Below are 26,198 nucleotides of genomic sequence, written 5' to 3' on the forward strand. Positions count from 1 at the left end.
AACTGCTCCCTGTCTGCTTCACACTGTTCCCGGTCTGCTTCACACTGCTCTCTGTCTGCTTTACACAGCTCCCTGTCTGCTTCACACTGTTCCCGGTCTGCTTCACACTGCTCTCTGTCTGCTTCACACTGCTCTCTGTCTGCTTTACACAGCTCCCTGTCTGCTTCACACTGCTCCCGGTCTGCTTCACACTGCTCCCGGTCTGCTTCACGCTGCTCCCTGTCTGCATCACCGTACTCCCTGTCTGCTTCATACTGCTCCCGGTCTGCTTGACACAGCTCCCTGTCTGCTTCACACTCCTCCCGGTCTGCTACACTCTTCTCCCACTATGCTTCACAATGCTCCCTGTCTGCAGCACCATACTCCCTGTCGGCTTCATACTGCTCCCTGTGTGCTTCCCACTGCGGCCTGTCTGCTTCGCACTTCTCCCTGTCTGCTTCACACTGCTCCCGGACTGCTTCACACTGCTCCCAGTATGCTTCACACTGCTCCCAGTCTGCTTCACACTGCTCCCGGTCTGCTTCACCCTTCTCCCTTTCAGCTTCAAGATGCTCCTTGTCGGCTTCCCACTGCTCCCTATTTGCTTCACTCTGCTGCAGGTCTGTTTCACACTGCTCACTGTCTGCATCACCATTCTCCCAGTCTGCTTCACACTGCTCCCGGTCTGCTTTACTCTGCTCCCTGTCTGCTTCACACTGCTCCCGGTCTGCTACACTCTGCTCCCGGTATGCTACACTCTGCTCCCCCTCTGCTTCACGCTGCTCCCGGCCTGTTTCACACTGCTCCCTGTCTGCATCACCATACTCCTTGTCTGCTTCATACTGCTCTTTGTCTGCTTCACACAGCACCCCATCTGCTACACTCTGCTCCCCCTCTGCTTCACGCTGCTCCCGGCCTGTTTCACACTGCTCCCTGTCTGCATCACCATACTCCCTGTCTGCTTCACACTGTTCTCTGTCTGCTTCACACTGCACCCCATCTGATTCAGCCTTCTCCCGGTCTGTTTCACACTGCTCCCTGTCCGCTTTCCTCTGCTCCCTGTCAGCTTCAAACTGCTCCCGGTCTATTTCACAATGCTCCCTGTCTGCATCACCCTTCTCCCAGTGTGCTTCACACTGCTCCCGGTCTGCTTCAAACTGCTCCCTGTCTGCTTGACACAACTCCCTGTCTGCTTCACACTGCTCACGGTCTGCTACACTCTGCTCCCCCTCTGTTTCACAATGCTCCCTGTCAGCAGCACCATACTCCCTGTCTGCTTCATACTGCTCCCTGTGTGCTTCCCACAGCTGCCTGTCTGCTTCACACTTCTCCCTGTCTGCTTCACACTGCTCCCGGACTGCTTCCCAGTGCTCCCAGTCTGCTACACACTTCTCCCTGTCTGCTTCACACTGCTCCCGGAATGCTTCCCACTGCTCCCTGTCTGCTTCCACTGCTCTCAGTCTGCTTCACACTTCTCCCAGTCTGCTTCACACTGCTCCCTGTCCACTTCACACTGTTCCCTGTCTGCTTCGCACTGTTCCCGGTCTGCTTCACACTGCTCAATGTCTGCTTCACACTGCTCCTCGTCTGCTACTCTCAGCTCCCCCTCTGCTTCACACTGCTCCCTGTCTGCAGCACCATCCTCCCTGTCTGCTTCATACAGCTCCCTGTCTGCTTTGCACTGCTGCCTGTCTGCTTCACACTTCTCCCAGTCTGCTTTGCACTGCTCCCGGACTGCTTCGCACTGCTCCCGGACTGCTTCACACTGCTCCCGGTCTGCTTCACACTGCTCCCGGTCTGCTTCACTATGCTCCCTGTATGCAGCACCATACTCACTGTCTGCTTCATACTGCTCCCTGTGTGCTTCCCACTGCTGCCTGTCAGCTTCACACTGCTCCCGGTCTGCTTCACACTGCTCCCGGTCTGCTTCACACTGCTCCCTGTCTGCTTCACACTTCTTCCTGTCTGCTTCACACAGCTCCCGGTCTGCTTCACACTTTTCACTGCCTGCTACACACAGCTCCCGGTCTGCTTCACTTTGCTCCCCTTCTGCTTCACACCTCTCGCTGTCTGCTTCACACAGCTCAAGGTCTGCTTCACACTGCTCCCTGTCTGCTTCACTCTGCTCCCAGTCTGCTTCAAACTGCTCCCTGTCTGCTTCGCACTGTTCCCGGTCTGCTTCACACTGCTCCCTGTCTGCTTCAAACTGCTCCCTGTCTGCTTCACACTGCTCCTCGTCTGCTACACTCTGCTCCCTGTCTGCAGCACCATACTCCCTGTCTGCTTCATACTGCTCCCTGTGTGTTTCCCACTGCTGCCTGTCTGCTTCACACTTCTCCCTGTCTGCTTCACACTGCTCCCGGACTGCTTCCCACTGCTCCCAGTCTGCTTCACACTTCTCCCTGCCTGCTTCGCAAAGCTCCCGGTCTGCTTCGCACTGCTCCCAGTCTGCCTCACACTGCTCCCAGTCTGCCTCACACTGCTCCCTGTCTGCTTCACTCTGCTCCCAGTCTGCTTCACACTGCTGCCGGTCTGCTTCACACTGCTCCCAGTTTGCTTCACACTGATCCCTGTCTGCTTCCCACTGCTCCCTGTCTGCTTCACACTGTTCCCAGTCTGCTTCACACTTCTCCCAGTCTGCTTCACCCTTCTCCCTTTCTGCTTCAAGCTGCTCCTTGTCTGCTTCTCACTGCTCCCTGTCTGCTTACCACTGCACCCCGTCCACTTCACACTGCTTCTGGCCAGCTTCACACAGCTCCCCGTCTGCTTCACTCTGTTCCCTGTCTGCTTCACACTGCTCCCTGTCTGCTTCACACTGCTCCCTGTCTGCTTAACACTGCTCCCTGACTGCTTCACACTGCTCTCGGTCTGTTTCAAACTGCTCCCTGTCTGCATCACCATACTCCTTGTCTGCTTCATACTGCTCTATGTCTGCTTCACACTGCACCCCATCTGCTACACTCTGCTCCCTGTCTGCATCACCATACTCCTTGTCTGCTTCATACTGTTCTCTGTCTGCTTCACACTGCACCCCATCTGCTTCAGCCTGCTCCCGGTCTGTTTCACACTGCTCCCTGTCTGCTTTCCTCTGCTCCCTGTCAGCTTCAAACTGCTCCCGGTCTATTTCACAATGCTCCCTGTCTGCATCACCCTTCTCCCAGTCTGCTTCACACTGCTCCCGGTCTGCTTCAAACTGCTCCCTGTCTGCTTCACACTGCTCACGATCTGCTACACTCTGCTCCCCCTCTGCTTCACAATGCTCCCTGTCAGCAGCACCATACTCCCTGTCTGCTTCATACTGCTCCCTGTGTGCTTCCCACAGCTGCCTGTCTGCTTCACACGTCTCCCTGTCTGCTTCACACTGCTCCCGGACTGCTTCCCACTGCTCCCAGTCTGCTTCACACTTCTCCCAGTTTGCTTCACACTGATCCCTGTCTGCATCCCACTGCTCCCTGTCTGCTTCACTCTGCTCCCAGTCTGCTTCACACTGTTCCCAGTCTGCTTCACACTGTTCCCAGTCTGCTTCACCCTTCTCCCTTTCTGCTTCAAGCTGCTCCTTGTCTGCTTCTCACTGCTCCCTGTCTGCTTACCACTGCACCCCGTCCACTTCACACTGCTTCTGGCCAGCTTCACACAGCTCCCCGTCTGCTTCACTCTGTTCCCTGTCTGCTTCACACTGCTCGTTGTCTGCTTCACACTGCTCTCGGTCTGTTTCAAACTGCTCCCTGGCTGCGTCACCCATCTCCCAGTCTGTTTCACACTGCTCCCGGTCTGCATCAAACTGCTTCCTGTCTGCTTGACACTGCTCCCTGTCTGCTTCACACTGCTCCTGGTCTGCTCCAATCTGCTCCCCGTCTGCTTCACAAAGCTCCCTGTCTGCAGCACCATATTCCCTGTCTGCTGCATACTGCTCCCTGTGTGCTTCCCACAGCTGCCTGTCTGCTTCACACTTCTCCCTGTCTGCTTCACACTGCTCCCGGACTGCTTCCCAGTGCTCCCAGTCTGCTTCACACTTTTCACTGCCTGCTACACACAGCTCCCGGTCTGCTTCACTTTGCTCCCCTTCTGCTTCACACCTCTCGCTGTCTGCTTCACACAGCTCAAGGTCTGCTTCACACTGCTCCCTGTCTGCTTCACTCTGCTCCCAGTCTGCTTCAAACTGCTCCCTGTCTGCTTCGCACTGTTCCCGGTCTGCTTCACACTGCTCCCTGTCTGCTTGACACTGCACCCTGTCTGCTTCACACTGCTCCTCGTCTGCTACACTCTGCTCCCTGTCTGCAGCACCATACTCCCTGTCTGCTTCATACTTCTCCCTGTGTGTTTCCCACTGCTGCCTGTCTGCTTCACACTTCTCCCTGTCTGCTTCACACTGCTCCCGGACTGCTTCCCACTGCTCCCAGTCTGCTTCACACTTCTCCCTGCCTGCTTCGCAAAGCTCCCGGTCTGCTTCACACTGCTCCCAGTCTGCCTCACACTGCTCCCTGTCTGCTTCACTCTGCTCCCAGTCTGCTTCACACTGCTGCCGGTCTGCTTCACACTGCTCCCAGTTTGCTTCACACTGATCCCTGTCTGCTTCCCACTGCTCCCTGTCTGCTTCACACTGTTCCCAGTCTGCTTCACACTTCTCCCAGTCTGCTTCACCCTTCTCCCTTTCTGCTTCAAGCTGCTCCTTGTCTGCTTCTCACTGCTCCCTGTCTGCTTACCACTGCACCCCGTGCACTTCACACTGCTTCTGGCCAGCTTCACACAGCTCCCCGTCCGCTTCACTCTGTTCCCTGTCTGCTTCACACTGCTCCCTGTCTGCTTCACACTGCTCCCGGTCCGCTTCACTTTGCTCCCCTTCTGCTTCACACCTCTCGCTGTCTGCTTCACACAGCTCAAGGTCTGCTTCACACTGCTCCCTGTCTGCTTCACACTGCTCCCTGTCTGCTTCACACTGCTCCCTGTCTGCTTCACTATGCTCCCGGTCTGCTTCAAACTGCTCCCTGTCTGCTTCGCACTGTTCCCGGTCTGCTTCACACTGCTCCCTGTCTGCTTGACACTGCACCCTGTCTGCTTCACACTGCTCCTTGTCTGCTACACTCTGCTCCCTGTCTGCAGCACCATGCTCCCTGTCTGCTTCATACTGCTCCCTGTGTGTTTCCCACTGCTGCCTGTCTGTTTCACACTTCTCCCTGTCTGCTTCACACTGCTCCCGGACTGCTTCACACAGCTCCCAGTCTGCTTCACACTTCTCCCTGCCTGCTTCGCACAGTTCCCAGTCTGCTTCACTCTGCTCCCTGTCTGCTTCACTCTGCTCCCAGTCTGCTTCACACTGCTCCCGGTCTGCTTCACACTGCTCCCAGTTTGCTTCACACTGATCCCTGTCTGCTTCCCACTGCTCCCTGTCTGCTTCACACTGCTCCCGGACTGCTTCCCACTGCTCCCAGTCTGCTTCACACTTCTCCCAGTTTGCTTCACACTGATCCCTGTCTGCATCCCACTGCTCCCTGTCTGCTTCACTCTGCTCCCAGTCTGCTTCACACTGTTCCCAGTCTGCTTCACCCTTCTCCCTTTCTGCTTCAAGCTGCTCCTTGTCTGCTTCTCACTGCTCCCTGTCTGCTTACCACTGCACCCCGTCCACTTCACACTGCTTCTGGCCAGCTTCACACAGCTCCCCGTCTGCTTCACTCTGTTCCCTGTCTGCTTCACACTGCTCGTTGTCTGCTTCACACTGCTCTCGGTCTGTTTCAAACTGCTCCCTGGCTGCGTCACCCATCTCCCAGTCTGTTTCACACTGCTCCCGGTCTGCATCAAACTGCTTCCTGTCTGCTTGACACTGCTCCCTGTCTGCTTCACACTGCTCCTGGTCTGCTCCAATCTGCTCCCCGTCTGCTTCACAAAGCTCCCTGTCTGCAGCACCATATTCCCTGTCTGCTGCATACTGCTCCCTGTGTGCTTCCCACAGCTGCCTGTCTGCTTCACACTTCTCCCTGTCTGCTTCACACTGCTCCCGGACTGCTTCCCAGTGCTCCCAGTCTGCTTCACACTTTTCACTGCCTGCTACACACAGCTCCCGGTCTGCTTCACTTTGCTCCCCTTCTGCTTCACACCTCTCGCTGTCTGCTTCACACAGCTCAAGGTCTGCTTCACACTGCTCCCTGTCTGCTTCACTCTGCTCCCAGTCTGCTTCAAACTGCTCCCTGTCTGCTTCGCACTGTTCCCGGTCTGCTTCACACTGCTCCCTGTCTGCTTGACACTGCACCCTGTCTGCTTCACACTGCTCCTCGTCTGCTACACTCTGCTCCCTGTCTGCAGCACCATACTCCCTGTCTGCTTCATACTTCTCCCTGTGTGTTTCCCACTGCTGCCTGTCTGCTTCACACTTCTCCCTGTCTGCTTCACACTGCTCCCGGACTGCTTCCCACTGCTCCCAGTCTGCTTCACACTTCTCCCTGCCTGCTTCGCAAAGCTCCCGGTCTGCTTCACACTGCTCCCAGTCTGCCTCACACTGCTCCCTGTCTGCTTCACTCTGCTCCCAGTCTGCTTCACACTGCTGCCGGTCTGCTTCACACTGCTCCCAGTTTGCTTCACACTGATCCCTGTCTGCTTCCCACTGCTCCCTGTCTGCTTCACACTGTTCCCAGTCTGCTTCACACTTCTCCCAGTCTGCTTCACCCTTCTCCCTTTCTGCTTCAAGCTGCTCCTTGTCTGCTTCTCACTGCTCCCTGTCTGCTTACCACTGCACCCCGTGCACTTCACACTGCTTCTGGCCAGCTTCACACAGCTCCCCGTCCGCTTCACTCTGTTCCCTGTCTGCTTCACACTGCTCCCTGTCTGCTTCACACTGCTCCCGGTCCGCTTCACTTTGCTCCCCTTCTGCTTCACACCTCTCGCTGTCTGCTTCACACAGCTCAAGGTCTGCTTCACACTGCTCCCTGTCTGCTTCACACTGCTCCCTGTCTGCTTCACACTGCTCCCTGTCTGCTTCACTATGCTCCCGGTCTGCTTCAAACTGCTCCCTGTCTGCTTCGCACTGTTCCCGGTCTGCTTCACACTGCTCCCTGTCTGCTTGACACTGCACCCTGTCTGCTTCACACTGCTCCTTGTCTGCTACACTCTGCTCCCTGTCTGCAGCACCATGCTCCCTGTCTGCTTCATACTGCTCCCTGTGTGTTTCCCACTGCTGCCTGTCTGTTTCACACTTCTCCCTGTCTGCTTCACACTGCTCCCGGACTGCTTCACACAGCTCCCAGTCTGCTTCACACTTCTCCCTGCCTGCTTCGCACAGTTCCCAGTCTGCTTCACTCTGCTCCCTGTCTGCTTCACTCTGCTCCCAGTCTGCTTCACACTGCTCCCGGTCTGCTTCACACTGCTCCCAGTTTGCTTCACACTGATCCCTGTCTGCTTCCCACTGCTCCCTGTCTGCTTCACACTGTTCCCAGTCTGCTTCACACTTCTCCCAGTCTGCTTCACCCTGCTCCCTTTCTGCTTCAAGCTGCTCCTTGTCTGCTTCTCACTGCTCTCTGTCTGCTTACCACTGCACCCCGTCCACTTCACACTGCTTCTGGCCAGCTTCACACAGCTCCCCGTCTGCTTCACTCTGTTCCCTGTCTGCTTCACACTGCTCCCTGTCTGCTTCACACTGCTCCCTGTCTGCTTCACACTGCTCTCGGTCTGTTTCAAACTGCTCCCTGTCTGCATCACCATACTCCTTGTCTGCTTCATACTGCTCTCTGTCTGCTTCACACTGCACCCCATCTGCTGCACTCTGCTCCCCCTCTGCTTCACGCTGCTCCCGGCCTGTTTCACACTGCTCCCTGTCTGCATCACCATACTCCATGTCTGCTTCATACTGTTCTCTGTCTGCTTCACACTGCACCCCATCTGCTTCAGCCTGCTCCCGGTCTGTTTCACACTGCTCCCAGTCCGCTTTCCTCTGCTCCCTGTCAGCTTCAAACTGCTCCCGGTCTATTTCACAATGCTCCCTGTCTGCATCACACTTCTCGCAGTCTGCTTCACACTGCTCCCGGTCTGCTTCAAACTGCTCCCTGTCTGCTTGACACAGCTCCCTGTCTGCTTCACACTGCTCACGGTCTGCTACACTCTGCTCCCCCTCTGCTTCACAATGCTCCCTGTCAGCAGCACCATACTCCCTGTCTGCTTCACACTGTTCCCAGTCCGCTTCACCCTTCTCCCTTTCTGCTTCAAGCTGCTCCTTGTCTGCTTCTCACTGCTCCCTGTCTGCTTACCACTGCACCCCGTCCACTTCACACTGCTTCTGGCCAGCTTCACACAGCTCCCCGTCTGCTTCACTCTGTTCCCTGTCTGCTTCACACTGCTCCCTGTCTGCTTCACACTGCTCCCTGTCTGCTTCACACTGCTCTCGGTCTGTTTCAAACTGCTCCCTGTCTGCGTCACCCATCTCCCAGTCTGTTTCACACTGCTCCCTTTCTGCTTCAAACTGCTCCCTGTCTGCTTGACACTGCTCCCTGTCTGCTTCACAGTGTTCCTGGTCTGCTTCACACTGCTCCCTGTCTGCTTGACACTGCTCCCTGTCTGCTTCACACTGCTCCTGGTCTGCTCCAATCTGCTCCCCCTCTGCTTCACAATGCTCCCTGTCTGCATCACCATATTCCCTGTCTGCTTCATACTGCTCCCTGTCTGCTTCCCAATGCTGCCTGTCTGCATCACACTTCTCCCTGTCTGCTTCACACTGCTCCCTGTCTGCTTCGCACTGTTCCCAGTCTGCTACACACTGCTCCCGGTCTGCTTCAAACTGCTCCCTGTCAGCTTCGCACTGTTCCCAGTCTGCTTCACACTGCTCCTGGTCTGCTTCACACTGCTCCCGGTCTGCTTCACAATGCTCCCTGTCAGCAGCACCATACTCCCTGTCTGCTTCATACTGTTCCCTGTGTGCTTCGCACTGCTGCCTGTCTGCTTCAAACTTGTCACTGTCTGCTTCACACTTTTCCCGGACTTCTTCACACTGCTCCCAGTCTGCTTCACACTGCTCCCGGTCTGCTTCACACTGCTCCCGGTCTGCTTCACACTGCTCCCGGTCTGCTTCACACTGCTCCCTGTCTGCTTCGCACTGTTCCCAGTCTGCTTCACACGGTTCCCGGTCTGCTTCACACTGCTCCCGGTCTGCTTAACACTGCTCCCTGTCTGCTTCACAATTCTCCCTGTCTGCTTTACACAGCTCCCGGTCTGTTTCACACTTCTCCCTGCCTGCTTCACACAGCTCCCGGTCTGCTTCACATTGCTCCCGGTCTGCTTCACACTGCTCCCGGTCTGCTTCACACTGCTCCCTGTCTGCTTCACACTTCTCCCTGTCTGCTTCACACTTCACCCTGTCTGCTTCAGTCAGCTCCCAGTCTGCTTCACACTGCTGCCTGTCAGCTTCACACTGCTCCTGGTCTGCTTCACACTGCTCCATGTCTGCTTCCACTGCTCCCTGTCTGCTTCACACTGCTCCCAGTCTGCTTCACACTGCTCCCGGTCTGATTCACACTGCTCCCTGTCTGCTTCACACTGCTCCCAGTCTGCTTCACACTGCTCCCGGTCCGCTTCACTTTGCTCCCCTTCTGCTTCACACCTCTCGCTGTCTGCTTCACACATCTCAAGGTCTGCTTCACACTGCTCACTGTCTGCTTCACTCTGCTCCCAGTGTGCTTCAAACTGCTCCCTGTCTGCTTCGCACTGTTCCCGGTCTGCTTCACAATGCTCCCTGTCTGCTTGACACTGCACTCTGTCTGCTTCACACTGCTCCTCGTCTGCTACACTCTGCTCCCTGTCTGCAGCACCATACTCCCTGTCTGCTTCATACTGCTCCCTGTGTGTTTCCCACTGCTGCCTGTCTGCTTCACACTTCTCCCTGTCTGCTTCACACTTCTCCCTGTCTGCTTCACACTTCTCCCTGCCTGCTTCGCACAGCTCCCGGTCTGCTTCACACTGCTCCCGGACTGCTTCCCACTGCTCCCAGTCTGCTTCACACTTCTCCCTGTCTGCTTCACACTTCTCCCTGTCTGCTTCACACTTCTCCCTGCCTGCTTCGCACAGCTCCCGGTCTGCTTCACACTGCTCCCTGTCTGCTTCACTCTGCTCCCGGACTGCTTCACACTGCTCCCTGCCTGCTTCGCACAGCTCCCGGTCTGCTTCACACTGCTCCCGGTTTGCTTCACACTGCTCCCAGTTTGCTTCACACTGATCCCTGTTTGCTTCCCACTGCTCCCTGTCTGCTTCACACTGCTCCCGGTTTGCTTCACACTGCTCCCAGTTTGCTTCACACTGATCCCTGTCTGCTTCTCACAGCTCCCTGTCTGCTTACCACTGCACCCCGTCCACTTAACACTGCTCCCTGTCTGCTTCACAATTCTCCCTGTCTGCTTTACACAGCTCCCGGTCTGTTTCACACTTCTCCCTGCCTGCTTCACACAGCTCCCGGTCTGCTTCACATTGCTCCCGGTCTGCTTCACACTGCTCCCGGTCTGCTTCACACTGCTCCCTGTCTGCTTCACACTTCTCCCTGTCTGCTTCACACTTCACCCTGTCTGCTTCAGTCAGCTCCCAGTCTGCTTCACACTGCTCCCTTTCAGATTCAGGCATCTACTCACTGCTCCCTGTCTGCTTCTTACTGCTACCTGTCTGCTTCACACTGCTCCCAGTTTGCTTCACACTGATCCCTGTCTGCTTCCCACTGCTCCCTGTCTGCCTCACTCTGCTCCCTGTCTGCTTCACACTGTTCCCAGTCCGCTTCACACTGTTCCCAGTCCGCTTCACACTTCTCCCAGTCTGCTTCACCCTTCTCTCTTTCTGCTTCAAGCTGCTCCTTGTCTGCTTCTCACTGCTCCCTGTCTGCTTACCACTGCACCCCGTGCACTTCACACTGCTTCTGGCCAGCTTCACACAGCTCCCCGTCTGCTTCACTCTGTTCCCTGTCTGCTTCACACTGCTCCCTGTCTGCTTAACACTGCTCCCTGTCTGCTTCACACTGCTCGTTGTCTGCTTCACACTGCTCCTGGTCTGCTTCACACTTCTCCCAGTCTGCTTCACACTGCTCCCCGTCCACTTCACACTGTTCCCTGTCTGCTTCACACTGCTCCCTGTCTGCTTCACTATGCTCCCTGTCTGCAGCACCACACTCACTGTCTGCTTCATACTGCTCCCTGTGTGCTTCCCACTGCTGCCTGTCAGCTTCACACTGCTCCCGGTCTGCTTCACACTGCTCCATGTCTGCTTCCACTGCTCCCTGTCTGCTTCACACTGCTCCCAGTCTGCTTCACACTGCTCCCGGTCTGATTCACACTGCTCCCTGTCTGCTTCACACTGCTCCCAGTCTGCTTCACACTGCTCCCGGTCCGCTTCACTTTGCTCCCCTTCTGCTTCACACCTCTCGCTGTCTGCTTCACACATCTCAAGGTCTGCTTCACACTGCTCACTGTCTGCTTCACTCTGCTCCCAGTGTGCTTCAAACTGCTCCCTGTCTGCTTCGCACTGTTCCCGGTCTGCTTCACAATGCTCCCTGTCTGCTTGACACTGCACTCTGTCTGCTTCACACTGCTCCTCGTCTGCTACACTCTGCTCCCTGTCTGCAGCACCATACTCCCTGTCTGCTTCATACTGCTCCCTGTGTGTTTCCCACTGCTGCCTGTCTGCTTCACACTTCTCCCTGTCTGCTTCACACTTCTCCCTGTCTGCTTCACACTTCTCCCTGCCTGCTTCGCACAGCTCCCGGTCTGCTTCACACTGCTCCCGGACTGCTTCCCACTGCTCCCAGTCTGCTTCACACTTCTCCCTGTCTGCTTCACACTTCTCCCTGTCTGCTTCACACTTCTCCCTGCCTGCTTCGCACAGCTCCCGGTCTGCTTCACACTGCTCCCTGTCTGCTTCACTCTGCTCCCGGACTGCTTCACACTGCTCCCTGCCTGCTTTGCACAGCTCCCGGTCTGCTTCACACTGCTCCCGGTTTGCTTCAGACTGCTCCCAGTTTGCTTCACACTGATCCCTGTTTGCTTCCCACTGCTCCCTGTCTGCTTCACACTGCTCCCGGTTTGCTTCACACTGCTCCCAGTTTGCTTCACACTGATCCCTGTCTGCTTCTCACAGCTCCCTGTCTGCTTACCACTGCACCCCGTCCACTTCACACTGCCTCTGGCCAGCTTCACACAGCTCCCTGTCTGCTTCACTCTGTTCCCTGTCTGCTTCACACTGCTCCCTGTCTGCTTCACACTGCTCCCGGACTGCTTCACACTGCTCCCAGTCTGCTTCACACTGCTCCCGGTCTGCTTCACACTGCTCCCGGTCTGCTTCACTATGCTCCCTGTCTGCAGCACCATACTCACTGTCTGCTTCACACTGCTCCCTATCTGCTTCACACTTCTTCCTGTCTGCTTCACACTGCTCCCTATCTGCTTCACACTTCTTCCTGTCTGCTTCACACTGCTCCCTGTCAGCTTCAAACTGCTCCCGGTCTATTTCACAATGCTCCCTGTCTGCATCACACTTCTCGCAGTCTGCTTCACACTGCTCCCGGTCTGCTTCAAACTGCTCCCTGTCTGCTTGACACAGCTCCCTGTCTGCTTCACACTGCTCACGGTCTGCTACACTCTGCTCCCCCTCTGCTTCACAATGCTCCCTGTCAGCAGCACCATACTCCCTGTCTGCTTCACACTGTTCCCAGTCCGCTTCACCCTTCTCCCTTTCTGCTTCAAGCTGCTCCTTGTCTGCTTCTCACTGCTCCCTGTCTGCTTACCACTGCACCCCGTCCACTTCACACTGCTTCTGGCCAGCTTCACACAGCTCCCCGTCTGCTTCACTCTGTTCCCTGTCTGCTTCACACTGCTCCCTGTCTGCTTCACACTGCTCCCTGTCTGCTTCACACTGCTCTCGGTCTGTTTCAAACTGCTCCCTGTCTGCGTCACCCATCTCCCAGTCTGTTTCACACTGCTCCCTTTCTGCTTCAAACTGCTCCCTGTCTGCTTGACACTGCTCCCTGTCTGCTTCACAGTGTTCCTGGTCTGCTTCACACTGCTCCCTGTCTGCTTGACACTGCTCCCTGTCTGCTTCACACTGCTCCTGGTCTGCTCCAATCTGCTCCCCCTCTGCTTCACAATGCTCCCTGTCTGCATCACCATATTCCCTGTCTGCTTCATACTGCTCCCTGTCTGCTTCCCAATGCTGCCTGTCTGCATCACACTTCTCCCTGTCTGCTTCACACTGCTCCCTGTCTGCTTCGCACTGTTCCCAGTCTGCTACACACTGCTCCCGGTCTGCTTCAAACTGCTCCCTGTCAGCTTCGCACTGTTCCCAGTCTGCTTCACACTGCTCCTGGTCTGCTTCACACTGCTCCCGGTCTGCTTCACAATGCTCCCTGTCAGCAGCACCATACTCCCTGTCTGCTTCATACTGTTCCCTGTGTGCTTCGCACTGCTGCCTGTCTGCTTCAAACTTGTCACTGTCTGCTTCACACTTTTCCCGGACTTCTTCACACTGCTCCCAGTCTGCTTCACACTGCTCCCGGTCTGCTTCACACTGCTCCCGGTCTGCTTCACACTGCTCCCGGTCTGCTTCACACTGCTCCCTGTCTGCTTCGCACTGTTCCCAGTCTGCTTCACACGGTTCCCGGTCTGCTTCACACTGCTCCCGGTCTGCTTAACACTGCTCCCTGTCTGCTTCACAATTCTCCCTGTCTGCTTTACACAGCTCCCGGTCTGTTTCACACTTCTCCCTGCCTGCTTCACACAGCTCCCGGTCTGCTTCACATTGCTCCCGGTCTGCTTCACACTGCTCCCGGTCTGCTTCACACTGCTCCCTGTCTGCTTCACACTTCTCCCTGTCTGCTTCACACTTCACCCTGTCTGCTTCAGTCAGCTCCCAGTCTGCTTCACACTGCTGCCTGTCAGCTTCACACTGCTCCTGGTCTGCTTCACACTGCTCCATGTCTGCTTCCACTGCTCCCTGTCTGCTTCACACTGCTCCCAGTCTGCTTCACACTGCTCCCGGTCTGATTCACACTGCTCCCTGTCTGCTTCACACTGCTCCCAGTCTGCTTCACACTGCTCCCGGTCCGCTTCACTTTGCTCCCCTTCTGCTTCACACCTCTCGCTGTCTGCTTCACACATCTCAAGGTCTGCTTCACACTGCTCACTGTCTGCTTCACTCTGCTCCCAGTGTGCTTCAAACTGCTCCCTGTCTGCTTCGCACTGTTCCCGGTCTGCTTCACAATGCTCCCTGTCTGCTTGACACTGCACTCTGTCTGCTTCACACTGCTCCTCGTCTGCTACACTCTGCTCCCTGTCTGCAGCACCATACTCCCTGTCTGCTTCATACTGCTCCCTGTGTGTTTCCCACTGCTGCCTGTCTGCTTCACACTTCTCCCTGTCTGCTTCACACTTCTCCCTGTCTGCTTCACACTTCTCCCTGCCTGCTTCGCACAGCTCCCGGTCTGCTTCACACTGCTCCCGGACTGCTTCCCACTGCTCCCAGTCTGCTTCACACTTCTCCCTGTCTGCTTCACACTTCTCCCTGTCTGCTTCACACTTCTCCCTGCCTGCTTCGCACAGCTCCCGGTCTGCTTCACACTGCTCCCTGTCTGCTTCACTCTGCTCCCGGACTGCTTCACACTGCTCCCTGCCTGCTTCGCACAGCTCCCGGTCTGCTTCACACTGCTCCCGGTTTGCTTCACACTGCTCCCAGTTTGCTTCACACTGATCCCTGTTTGCTTCCCACTGCTCCCTGTCTGCTTCACACTGCTCCCGGTTTGCTTCACACTGCTCCCAGTTTGCTTCACACTGATCCCTGTCTGCTTCTCACAGCTCCCTGTCTGCTTACCACTGCACCCCGTCCACTTAACACTGCTCCCTGTCTGCTTCACAATTCTCCCTGTCTGCTTTACACAGCTCCCGGTCTGTTTCACACTTCTCCCTGCCTGCTTCACACAGCTCCCGGTCTGCTTCACATTGCTCCCGGTCTGCTTCACACTGCTCCCGGTCTGCTTCACACTGCTCCCTGTCTGCTTCACACTTCTCCCTGTCTGCTTCACACTTCACCCTGTCTGCTTCAGTCAGCTCCCAGTCTGCTTCACACTGCTCCCTTTCAGATTCAGGCATCTACTCACTGCTCCCTGTCTGCTTCTTACTGCTACCTGTCTGCTTCACACTGCTCCCAGTTTGCTTCACACTGATCCCTGTCTGCTTCCCACTGCTCCCTGTCTGCCTCACTCTGCTCCCTGTCTGCTTCACACTGTTCCCAGTCCGCTTCACACTGTTCCCAGTCCGCTTCACACTTCTCCCAGTCTGCTTCACCCTTCTCTCTTTCTGCTTCAAGCTGCTCCTTGTCTGCTTCTCACTGCTCCCTGTCTGCTTACCAATGCACCCCGTGCACTTCACACTGCTTCTGGCCAGCTTCACACAGCTCCCCGTCTGCTTCACTCTGTTCCCTGTCTGCTTCACACTGCTCCCTGTCTGCTTCACACTGCTCCCTGTCTGCTTCACACTGCTCGTTGTCTGCTTCACACTGCTCTTGGTCTGCTTCACACTTCTCCCAGTCTGCTTCACACTGCTCCCCGTCCACTTCACACTGTTCCCTGTCTGCTTCACACTGCTCCCTGTCTGCTTCACTATGCTCCCTGTCTGCAGCACCACACTCACTGTCTGCTTCATACTGCTCCCTGTGTGCTTCCCACTGCTGCCTGTCAGCTTCACACTGCTCCCGGTCTGCTTCACACTGCTCCATGTCTGCTTCCACTGCTCCCTGTCTGCTTCACACTGCTCCCAGTCTGCTTCACACTGCTCCCGGTCTGATTCACACTGCTCCCTGTCTGCTTCACACTGCTCCCAGTCTGCTTCACACTGCTCCCGGACCGCTTCACTTTGCTCCCCTTCTGCTTCACACCTCTCGCTGTCTGCTTCACACATCTCAAGGTCTGCTTCACACTGCTCACTGTCTGCTTCACTCTGCTCCCAGTGTGCTTCAAACTGCTCCCTGTCTGCTTCGCACTGTTCCCGGTCTGCTTCACAATGCTCCCTGTCTGCTTGACACTGCACTCTGTCTGCTTCACACTGCTCCTCGTCTGCTACACTCTGCTCCCTGTCTGCAGCACCATACTCCCTGTCTGCTTCATACTGCTCCCTGTGTGTTTCCCACTGCTGCCTGTCTGCTTCACACTTCTCCCTGTCTGCTTCACACTTCTCCCTGTCTGCTTCACACTTCTCCCTGCCTGCTTCGCACAGCTCCCGGTCTGCTTCACACTGCTCCCGGACTGCTTCCCACTGCTCCCAGTCTGCTTCACACTTCTCCCTGTCTGCTTCACACTTCTCCCTGTCTGCTTCACACTTCTCCCTGCCTGCTTCGCACAGCTCCCGGTCTGCTTCACACTGCTCCCTGTCTGCTTCACTCTGCTCCCGGACTGCTTCACACTGCTCCCTGCCTGCTTCGCACAGCTCCCGGTCTGCTTCACACTGCTCCCGGTTTGCTTCAGACTGCTCCCAGTTTGCTTCACACTGATCCCTGTTTGCTTCCCACTGCTCCCTGTCTGCTTCACACTGCTCCCGGTTTGCTTCACACTGCTCCCAGTTTGCTTCACACTGATCCCTGTCTGCTTCTCACAGCTCCCTGTCTGCTTACCACTGCACCCCGTCCACTTCACACTGCCTCTGGCCAGCTTCACACAGCTCCCTGTCTGCTTCACTCTGTTCCCTGTCTGCTTCACACTGCTCCCTGTCTGCTTCACACTGCTCCCGGACTGCTTCACACTGCTCCCAGTCTGCTTCACACTGCTCCCGGTCTGCTTCACACTGCTCCCGGTCTGCTTCACTATGCTCCCTGTCTGCAGCACCATACTCACTGTCTGCTTCACACTGCTCCCTATCTGCTTCACACTTCTTCCTGTCTGCTTCACACTGCTCCCTATCTGCTTCACACTTCTTCCTGTCTGCTTCACACTGCTCCCTATCTGCTTCACACTTCTCACTGCCTGCTTCACATAGCTCCCGGTTTGCTTCACACTGCTCCTCGTCCGCTTCACTTTGCTCCCCTTCTGCTTCACACCTCTCGCTGTCTGCTTCACACAGCTCAAGGTCTGCTTCACACTGCTCCCTGTCTGCTTCACTCTGCTCCCAGTCTGCTTCAAACTGCTCCCTGTCTGCTTCGCACTGTTCCCGGTCTGCTTCACACTGCTCCCTGTCAGCTTGAAACTGCACCCTGTCTGCTTCACACTGCTCCTCGTCTGCTACACTCTGCTCCCTGTCTGCAGCACCATACTCCCTGTCTGCTTCATACTGCTCCCTGTGTGTTTCCCACTGCTGCCTGTCTGCTTCACACTTCTCCCTGTCTGCTTCACACCGCTCCCGGACTGCTTCGCACAGCTCCCGGTCTGCTTCACAATGCTCCCAGTCTGCTTCACACTGCTCCCTGTCTGCTTCACTCTGCTCCCGGACTGAGTCACACAGCTCCCAGTCTGCTTCACACTTCTCCCTGCCTGCTTTGCACATCTCCCGGTCTGCTTCACTCTGTTCCCAGTCTGCTTCACACTGCTCCCAGTCTGCTTCACACTGCTCCCAGTTTTCTTCACACTGATCCCTGTCTGCTTCCCACTGCTCCCTGTCTGCTTCACACTGTTCCCAGTCTGCTTCACACTTCTCCCAGTCTGCTTCACCCTTCTCCCTTTCTGCTTCAAGCTGCTCCTTGTCTGCTTCTCACAGTTCCCTGTCTGCTTACCACTGCATCCCGTCCACTTCACACTGCTTCTGGCCAGCTTCACACAGCTCCCCGTCTGCTTCACTCTGTTCCCTGTCTGCTTCACACTGCTCCCTGTCTGCTTCACACTGCTCCCTGTCTGCTTCACACTGCTCTCGGTCTGTTTCAAACTGCTCCCTGTCTGCATCACCATACTCCTTGTCTGCTTCATACTGCTCTCTGTCTGCTTCACACTGCACCCCATCTGCTACACTCTGCTCCCACTCTGCTTCACGCTGCTCCCGGCCTGTTTTGCACTGCTCCCTGTCTGCATCACCATACTCCCTGTCTGCTTCATACTGTTCTCTGTCTGCTTCACACTGCACCCCATCTGCTTCAAACTGCTCCCGGTCTATTTCACACTGCTCCCTGTCTGGATCACCATTCTCCCAGTCTGCTTCACACTGCTCCCGGTCTGCTTCAAACTGCTCCCTGTCTGCTTGACACAGCTCCCTGTCTGCTTCACACTGCTCACGGTCTGCTACACTCTGCTCCCCGTCAGCAGCACCATACTCCCTGTCTGCTTCATACTGCTCCCTGTGTGCTTCCCACAGCTGCCTGTCTGCTTCACACTTCTCCCTGTCTGCTTCACACTGCTCCCGGTCTGCTTCACACTGTTCCCAGTCTGCTTCACACTTCTCCCAGTCTGCTTCACACTGATCCCTGTCTGCTTCCCACTGCTCCCTGTCTTCTTCACTCTGCTCCCAGTCTGCTTCACACTGTTCCCAGTCTGCTTCACACTTCTCCCAGTCTGCTTCACCCTTCTCCCTTTCTGCTTCACGCTGCTCCTTGTCTGCTTCTCACTGCTCCCTGCCTGCTTACCACTGCACCCCGTCCACTTCACAGTGCTTCTGGCTAGCTTCACACAGCTCCCCGTCTGCTTCACACTGCTCCCTGTCTGCTTCACACTGCTCTCGGTCTGTTTCAAACTGCTCCCTGGCTGCGTCACCCATCTCCCAGTCTGTTTCACACTGCTCCCGGTCTGCTTCAAATTGCTCCCTGTCTGCTTCACACTGTTCCTGGTCTGCTTCACTTTCCACAGAGTCACCTTCCACAGAGTCACTTTCCACAGAGTCACTTTCTGCAGTCACTTTCCACAGAGTCACTTTCCACAGAGTCACTTTCTACAGAGTCACTTTCCACAGAGTCACTTTCCTTCGGGTCACTTTCTACAGAGTCACTTTCCACAGTGTCACTTTCCACTGAGTCACCTTCCACAGAGTCACTTTCCACAGATTCACTTTCCACAGAGTCACTTTCCACAGGGTCACTTTCTACAGAGTCACTTTCCATTGAGTCACTTTCCACAGAGTCACTTTCCTTAGGGTCACGTTCCACAGAGTCACTTTCCACAGAGTAATTTTCCACAGGATCACTTTCTACAGAGTCACTATCTACAGAGTCACTTTCTAAAGAGTCACTTTCCACAGAGTCACTTTCTACAGATTCACTGTCCACAGGGTTACTTTCTACAGAGTCCCTTTCCACAGGGTCACTTTCCACAGGGGCACTTTCCACAGAGTCACTTTCCATAGAGTCACTTTCCACAGGGTCACTTTCCACAGAGTCACTTTCCATAGAGTCACTTTCCACAGAGTCACTTTCCACAGAGTCACTTTCCACAGTGTCACTTTTTACAGAGTCACTTTGCACTGAGTCACTTTCCACTGAGTCACTTTCTACAGGGTCACTTTCCACCGAGTCACTTTCTACATAGTCACTTTCCACAGACTCACTTTCCACAGAGTCATATCCTTCAGTCGCTTTCCACAGAGTCACCTTCCACAGAGTAACTTCCCACAGAGTCACTTTCCACAGAGTCACTTTCTACAGAGTCACTTTCCACAGAGTCACTTTCTACAGTCGCTTTCCACAGAGTCACTTTCTACAGAGTCACTTTCTACAGAGTCACTTTCCGCAGAGTCACTTACCGCAGAGTCACTTTCTACAGTCACTTTCCACAGAGTCACTTTCCATAGAGTCAATTTCTACAGAGTCTCTTTCTGCAGAGTCACTTTCCACACGGTCCCTTTCTACAGAGTCACTTTCCACAGAGTAACTTTCCACAGAGACACTTTCCACAGAGTCAATTTCTACAGAGTCTCTTTCCACAGTCACTTTCCACAGGGTCACCTTCTACAGAGTCACTTTCCACAGAGTCACTTTCCACAGAGTCACTTTCCACAGTGTCACTTTCTACAGAGTCACTTTCCACAGAGTCACTTTCCTCAGAGTCACTTTCTACAGAGTCACTTTCCGCAGAGTCACTTTCTAAAGAGACACTTTCCACAGAGTCACTTTCCACAGAGTCACTTTCTACAGTCACTTTTCACAGAGTCACTTTCCACACAGTCACTTTCTACAGAGTCAGTTTCCAAGGAGTCACTTTCTACAGAGTCACTTTCTACTGAGTCAAATTCCACAGAGTCACTTTCCACACAGTCACTTTCTACAGAGTCTTTTTCCACAGAGTCCCTTTCCACAGAGTCACTTTCTACAGTCACTTTCCACAGAGTCACTTTCTACAGAGTCACTTTCCACAGTCACTTTCCACAGACTCACTTTCTACAGAGTCACTTTCCACAGTGTCACTTTCTACAGATTCACTTTCCACAGAGTCTCTTTCCACAGAGTCACTTTCCACAGAGTCACTTTCCACAGAGTCACTTTCGACAGGGTCACTTTCCACAGGGTCAATTTCTAGAGAGTCACTTTCCACAGAGTCACTTTCTGCAGGGTCACTTTCCACAGAGTCACTTTCCACAGAGTCACTTTCTACAGAGTCACTTTCTACAGTCACTTTCCACAGAGTCACCTTCCACAGGGTCACTTCCCACAGAGTCACTTTCCACAGAGTCACTTTCCACAGAGTCACTTTCCACAGGGTCACTTTCTACAGAGTCACTTTCCAAAGAGTCACTTTCCACAGAGTCACTTTCCACAGAGTCACTTTCCTTAGGGTCACTTTCTACAGAGTCACTTTCCACAGAGTCACTTTCCACAGAGTCACTTTCTACAGAGTCACTTTCTACAGTCACTTTCCACAGAGTCACTTTCTATAGTCTCTTTCCACAGAGTCACTTTCCACAGAGTCACTTTCCACAGGGTCACTTTCTACAGAGTCACTTTCCACAGAGTCACTTTCCACAGAGTCACTTTCCTTAGGGTCACGTTCTGCAGAGTCACTTTCCACAGAGTCACTTTCCACAGGATCACTTTCTGCAGAGTCACTTTCCACAGAGTCACTTTCTACAGATTCAATGTCCACAGGGTTATGTTCTACAGAGTCCCTTTCCACAGGGTCACTTTCCACAGGGGCACTTTCCACAGAGTCACTTTCCATGGAGTCACTTTCCACAGGGTCACTTTCCACAGAGTCACTTTCCACAGAGTCACTTTCTGCAGAGTCACTTTCCACAGAGTCACTTTCCACAGAGTCACTTTCCACAGTGTCACTTTTTACAGAGTCACTTTGCACTGAGTCACTTTCCACTGAGTCACTTTCTACAGGGTCACTTTCCACCGAGTCACTTTCTACATAGTCACTTTCCGCAGACTCACTTTCCACAGAGTCACTTCCTTCAGTCGCTTTCCACAGAGTCACTTTCCACAGAGTCACTTCCCACAGAGTCACTTTCCACAGAGTCACTTCCCACAGAGTCACTTTGCACAGAGTCACTTTCTACAGAGTCACTTTCCACAGAGTCACTTTCTACAGTTGCTTTCCGCAGAGTCACTTTCTACAGAGTCACTTTCTACAGAGTCACTTTCCGCAGAGTCACTTAGCGCAGAGTCACTTTCTACAGTCACTTTCCACAGAGTCACTTTCCAGAGAGTCAATTTCTACAGAGTCTCTTTCTGCAGAGTCACTTTCCACACGGTCACTTTCTACAGAGTCACTTTCCACAGAGTAACTTTCCACAGAGACACTTTCCACAGAGTCAATTTCTACAGAGTCTCTTTCCACAGAGTCACTTTCCACAGGGTCACCTTCTACAGAGTCACTTTCCACAAAGTCACTTTCCACAGGGTCACTTTCTACAGAGTCACTTTCCACAGAGTCACTTTCCACAGGGTCACTTTCTACAGAGTCACTTTCAACAGAGTCACTTTGCTCAGAGTCACTTTCTACAGAGTCACTTTCCGCAGAGTCACTTTCTAAAGAGACACTTTCCACAGAGTCACTTTCCACAGAGTCACTTTCTACAGTCACTTTCCACAGAGTCACTTTCTACAGAGTCACTTTCCACAGTCACTTTCCACGGACTCACTTTCTACAGAGTCACTTTCCACAGTGTCACTTTCTACAGAGTCACTTTCCACAGAGTCACTTTCTACTGAGTCACTTTCCACAGAGTCACTTTCCACAGAGTCACTTTCGACAGGGTCACTTTCCACAGGGTCAATTTCTAGAGAGTCACTTTCCACAGAGTCACTTTCTACAGGGTCACTTTCCACAGAGTCACTTTCCACAGAGTCACTTTCTACAGAGTCACTTTCTACAGTCACTTTCCACAGAGTCACCTTCCACAGGGTCACTTCCCACAGAGTCACTTTCCACAGAGTCACTTTCCACAGAGTCACTTTCCTTAGGGTCACTTTCTACAGAGTCACTTTCCACAGAGTCACTTTCCACAGAGTCACTTTCTACAGAGTCACTTTCTACAGTCACTTTCCACAGAGTCACTTTCTATATTCTCTTTCCACAGAGTCACTTTCCACAGAGTCACTTTCCACAGGGTCACTTTCTACAGAGTCACTTTCCACAGAGTCACTTTGCACAGAGTCACTTTCCTTAGGGTCACGTTCTACAGAGTCACTTTCCACAGAGTCACTTTCCACAGGATCACTTTCTACAGAGTCACTTTCTACAGAGTCACTTTCTACAGATTCACTGTCCACAGGGTTACTTTCTACAGTGTCCCTTTCCACAGGGGCACTTTCCAAAGAGTCACTTTCCACAGATTCACTTTCCACAGAGTCACTTTCCACAGAGTCATTTTCCAAAGAGTCACTTTCTACAGAGTCACTTTCCACAGAGTCACTTTCCACAGAGTCACTTTCTCCAGAGTCACTTTCTACAGAGTCACTTTCCACAGAGTCACTTTCCTTAGGGTCACTTTCCACAGAGTCACTTTCCACAGAGTTACTTTCCTTAGGGTCATGTTCTACAGAGTCACTTTCCACAGAGTCACTTTCCACAGGATCACTTTCTACAGAGTCACTTTCTACAGATTCACTGTCCACAGGGTTACTTTCTACAGAGTCCCTTTCCACAGGGTCAGTTTACACAGGGGCACTTTCCACAGACTCACTTTCCACAGATTCACTTTCCACAGAGTCACTTTCCACAGAGTCACTTTCCACAGAGTCACTTTCTACAGAGTCACTTTCCACAGAGTCAATTTCCACAGAGTCACTTTCTCCAGAGTCACTTTCTACAGAGTCACTTTCCACAGACTCACTTTCTACAGAGTCACTTTGCACAGACTAACTTTCTAAAGAGTCACTTTCCACAGAGTCACTTTCTACAGAGTCACTTTCTACAGATTCACTTTCCACAGAGTCACTTTCCACAGAGTCACTTTCTCCAGAGTCGCTTTCTACAGAGTCAATTTCCACAGAGTCACTTTCCTTAGGGTCACTTTCCACAGAGTCACTTTCCACAGAGTCACTTTCTACAGATTCACTGTCCACAGGGTTACTTTCTACAGAGTCCCTTTCCACAGGTTCACTTTCCACAGGGGCACTTTCCACAGAGTCACTTTCCATGGAGTCACTTTCCACAGAGTCACTTTCCACTGAGTCACTTTCCACAGGGTCACTTTCTGCAGAGTCACTTTCCACAGAGTCACTTTCCACAGTGTCACTTTTTACAGAGTCACTTTGCACTGAGTCACTTTCCACTGAGTCACTTTCTACAGGGTCACTTTCCACCGAGTCACTTTCTACATAGTCACTTTCCGCAGACTCACTTTCCACAGAGTCACTTCCTTCAGTCGCTTTCCACAGAGTCACTTTCCACAGAGTCACTTCCCACAGAGTCACTTTCCACAGAGTCACTTCCCACAGAGTCACTTTGCACAGAGTCACTTTCTACAGAGTCACTTTCCACAGAGTCACTTTCTACAGTCGCTTTCCGCAGAGTCACTTTCTACAGAGTCACTTTCTACAGAGTCACTTTCCGCAGAGTCACTTACCGCAGAGTCACTTTCTACAGTCACTTTCCACAGAGTCACTTTCCATAGAGTCAATTTCTACAGAGTCTCTTTCTGCAGAGTCACTTTCCACACGGTCACTTTCTACAGAGTCACTTTCCACAGAGTAACTTTCCACAGAGACACTTTCCACAGAGTCAATTTCTACAGAGTCTCTTTCCACAGAGTCACTTTCCACAGGGTCACCTTCTACAGAGTCACTTTCCACAGAGTCACTTTCCACAGAGTCACTTTCCACAGGGTCACTTTCTACAGAGTCACTTTCCACAGAGTCACTTTCCACAGGGTCACTTTCTACAGAGTCACTTTCAACAGAGTCACTTTCCTCAGAGTCACTTTCTACAGAGTCACTTTCCGCAGAGTCACTTTCTAAAGAGACACTTTCCACAGAGTCCCTTTCCACAGAGTCACTTTCTACAGTCACTTTCCACAGAGTCACTTTCTACAGAGTCACTTTCCACAGTCACTTTCCACGGACTCACTTTCTACAGAGTCACTTTCCACAGTGTCACTTTCTACAGAGTCACTTTCCACAGAGTCACTTTCTACAGAGTCACTTTCCACAGAGTCACTTTCTACAGAGTCACTTTCTACAGAGTCACTTTCCACAGAGTCACTTTCGACAGGGTCACTTTCCACAGGGTCAATTTCTAGAGAGTCACTTTCCACAGAGTCACTTTCTACAGGGTCACTTTCCACAGAGTCACTTTCCACAGAGTCACTTTCTACAGAGTCACTTTCTACAGTCACTTTCCACAGAGTCACCTTCCACAGGGTCACTTCCCACAGAGTCACTTTCCACAGAGTCACTTTCCACAGAGTCACTTTCCTTAGGGTCACTTTCTACAGAGTCACTTTCCACAGAGTCACTTTCCACAGAGTCACTTTCTACAGAGTCACTTTCTACAGTCACTTTCCACAGAGTCACTTTCTATATTCTCTTTCCACAGAGTCACTTTCCACAGAGTCACTTTCCACAGGGTCACTTTCTACATAGTCACTTTCCACAGAGTCACTTTGCACAGAGTCACTTTCCTTAGGGTCACGTTCTACAGAGTCACTTTCCACAGAGTCACTTTCCACAGGATCACTTTCTACAGAGTCACTTTCTACAGAGTCACTTTCTACAGATTCACTGTCCACAGGGTTACTTTCTACAGTGTCCCTTTCCACAGGGGCACTTTCCACAGATTCACTTTCCACAGATTCACTTTCCACAGAGTCACTTTCCACAGAGTCATTTTCCACAGAGTCACTTTCTACAGAGTCACTTTCCACAGAGTCACTTTCCACAGAGTCACTTTCTCCAGAGTCACTTTCTACAGAGTCACTTTCCACAGAGTCACTTTCCTTAGGGTCACTTTCCACAGAGTCACTTATCACAGAGTTACTTTCCTTAGGGTCATGTTCTACAGAGTCACTTTCCACAGAGTCACTTTCCACAGGATCACTTTCTACAGAGTCACTTTCTACAGAGTCACTTTCTACAGAGTCACTTTCTACAGATTCACTGTCCACAGGGTTACTTTCTAAAGAGTCACTTTCCACAGAGTCACTTTCCACAGAGTCACTTTCTACAGAGTCACTTTCCACAGAGTCAATTTCCACAGAGTCACTTTCTCCAGAGTCACTTTCTACAGAGTCACTTTCCACAGACTCACTTTCTACAGAGTCACTTTGCACAGACTAACTTTCTAAAGAGTCACTTTCCACAGAGTCACTTTCTACAGAGTCACTTTCTACAGATTCACTTTCCACAGAGTCACTTTCCACAGAGTCACTTTCTCCAGAGTCGCTTTCTACAGAGTCAATTTCCACAGAGTCACTTTCCACAGAGTCACTTTCCACAGAGTCACTTTCCACAGAGTCACTTTCCTTAGGGTCACGTTCTACAGAGTCACTTTCCACAGAGTCACTTTCCACAGGACCACTTTCTACAGAGTCACTTTCTACTGAGTCACTTTCTACAGATTCACTGTCCACAGGGTTACTTTCTACAGAGTCCCTTTCCACAGGGTCACTTTCCACAGGGGCACTTTCCACAGACTCACTTTCCACAGATTCACTTTCCACAGAGTCACTTTCCACAGAGTCACTTTCCACAGAGTCACTTTCTACAGAGTCACTTTCCACAGAGTCAATTTCCACAGAGTCACTTTCTCCAGAGTCACTTTCTACAGAGTCACTTTCCACAGACTCACTTTCTACAGAGTCACTTTCCACAGGATCACTTTCTACAGAGTCACTTTCTACAGACTCACTTTCCACAGACTCACTTTCTACAGA

The 26,198-nt window shown here is 53.0% G+C and overlaps 2 protein-coding genes across 2 annotated transcripts; both read right to left on the bottom strand.

The window, feature by feature from the left end:
* Positions 1-326: 326 nt before the first annotated feature.
* Positions 327-5,883, bottom strand: LOC137375677 (golgin subfamily A member 6-like protein 22). The gene is made up of 5 exons (XM_068043066.1): positions 5,377-5,883; positions 3,570-4,474; positions 2,838-3,242; positions 1,452-1,793; positions 327-1,227 (listed from the first exon to the last, which is right to left on the bottom strand). The coding sequence occupies exons 1-5, from the start codon at positions 5,881-5,883 to the stop codon at positions 327-329; spliced, it is 3,060 nt and encodes a 1,019-aa protein (XP_067899167.1).
* A 2,826-nt stretch (positions 5,884-8,709) lies between these two features.
* LOC137375678 (immunoglobulin G-binding protein H-like) lies at positions 8,710-12,885 on the bottom strand. Its single transcript, XM_068043067.1, has 3 exons — positions 12,713-12,885; positions 11,603-12,049; positions 8,710-9,010 (listed from the first exon to the last, which is right to left on the bottom strand). The coding sequence occupies exons 1-3, from the start codon at positions 12,883-12,885 to the stop codon at positions 8,710-8,712; spliced, it is 921 nt and encodes a 306-aa protein (XP_067899168.1).
* Between the last annotated feature and the right edge of the window lie 13,313 nt (positions 12,886-26,198).

The sequence above is a fragment of the Heterodontus francisci genome, chromosome 12 (assembly GCF_036365525.1).
Source record: "Heterodontus francisci isolate sHetFra1 chromosome 12, sHetFra1.hap1, whole genome shotgun sequence".
Lineage (NCBI taxonomy): Eukaryota > Metazoa > Chordata > Chondrichthyes > Heterodontiformes > Heterodontidae > Heterodontus > Heterodontus francisci.

Excerpts from the sequence above, each read along its gene's own strand:
- LOC137375678 (XM_068043067.1), bottom strand. The coding sequence starts at position 12,885 with ATGGGTGACGCAGACAGGGAGCAGTTTGAAACAGACCGAGAGCAGTGT. Across the intron at positions 12,050-12,712 it reads GAAGTGGACGGGGTGCAGTG|GGATCAGTGTGAAGCAAACT; the intron begins GTAAGCAGACAG and ends AGAAGCAGACAG. Across the intron at positions 9,011-11,602 it reads TGTGAAGCAGACAGGCAGCA|TGTGAAGCAGACCGGGAGCA; the intron begins GTGGGAAACACA and ends GACCGGGAGCAG.
- LOC137375677 (XM_068043066.1), bottom strand. The coding sequence starts at position 5,883 with ATGGTGCTGCAGACAGGGAGCTTTGTGAAGCAGACGGGGAGCAGATTG. Across the intron at positions 4,475-5,376 it reads GGAAGCAGTCCGGGAGCAGT|AGTGAAGCAGACAGGGAGCA; the intron begins GTGAAGCAGACA and ends GACTGGGAGCAG. Across the intron at positions 1,794-2,837 it reads TTTGAAACAGACCGAGAGCA|GGAGCATAGTGAAGCAGACC; the intron begins GTGTGAAGCAGT and ends TGCTGCATACAG.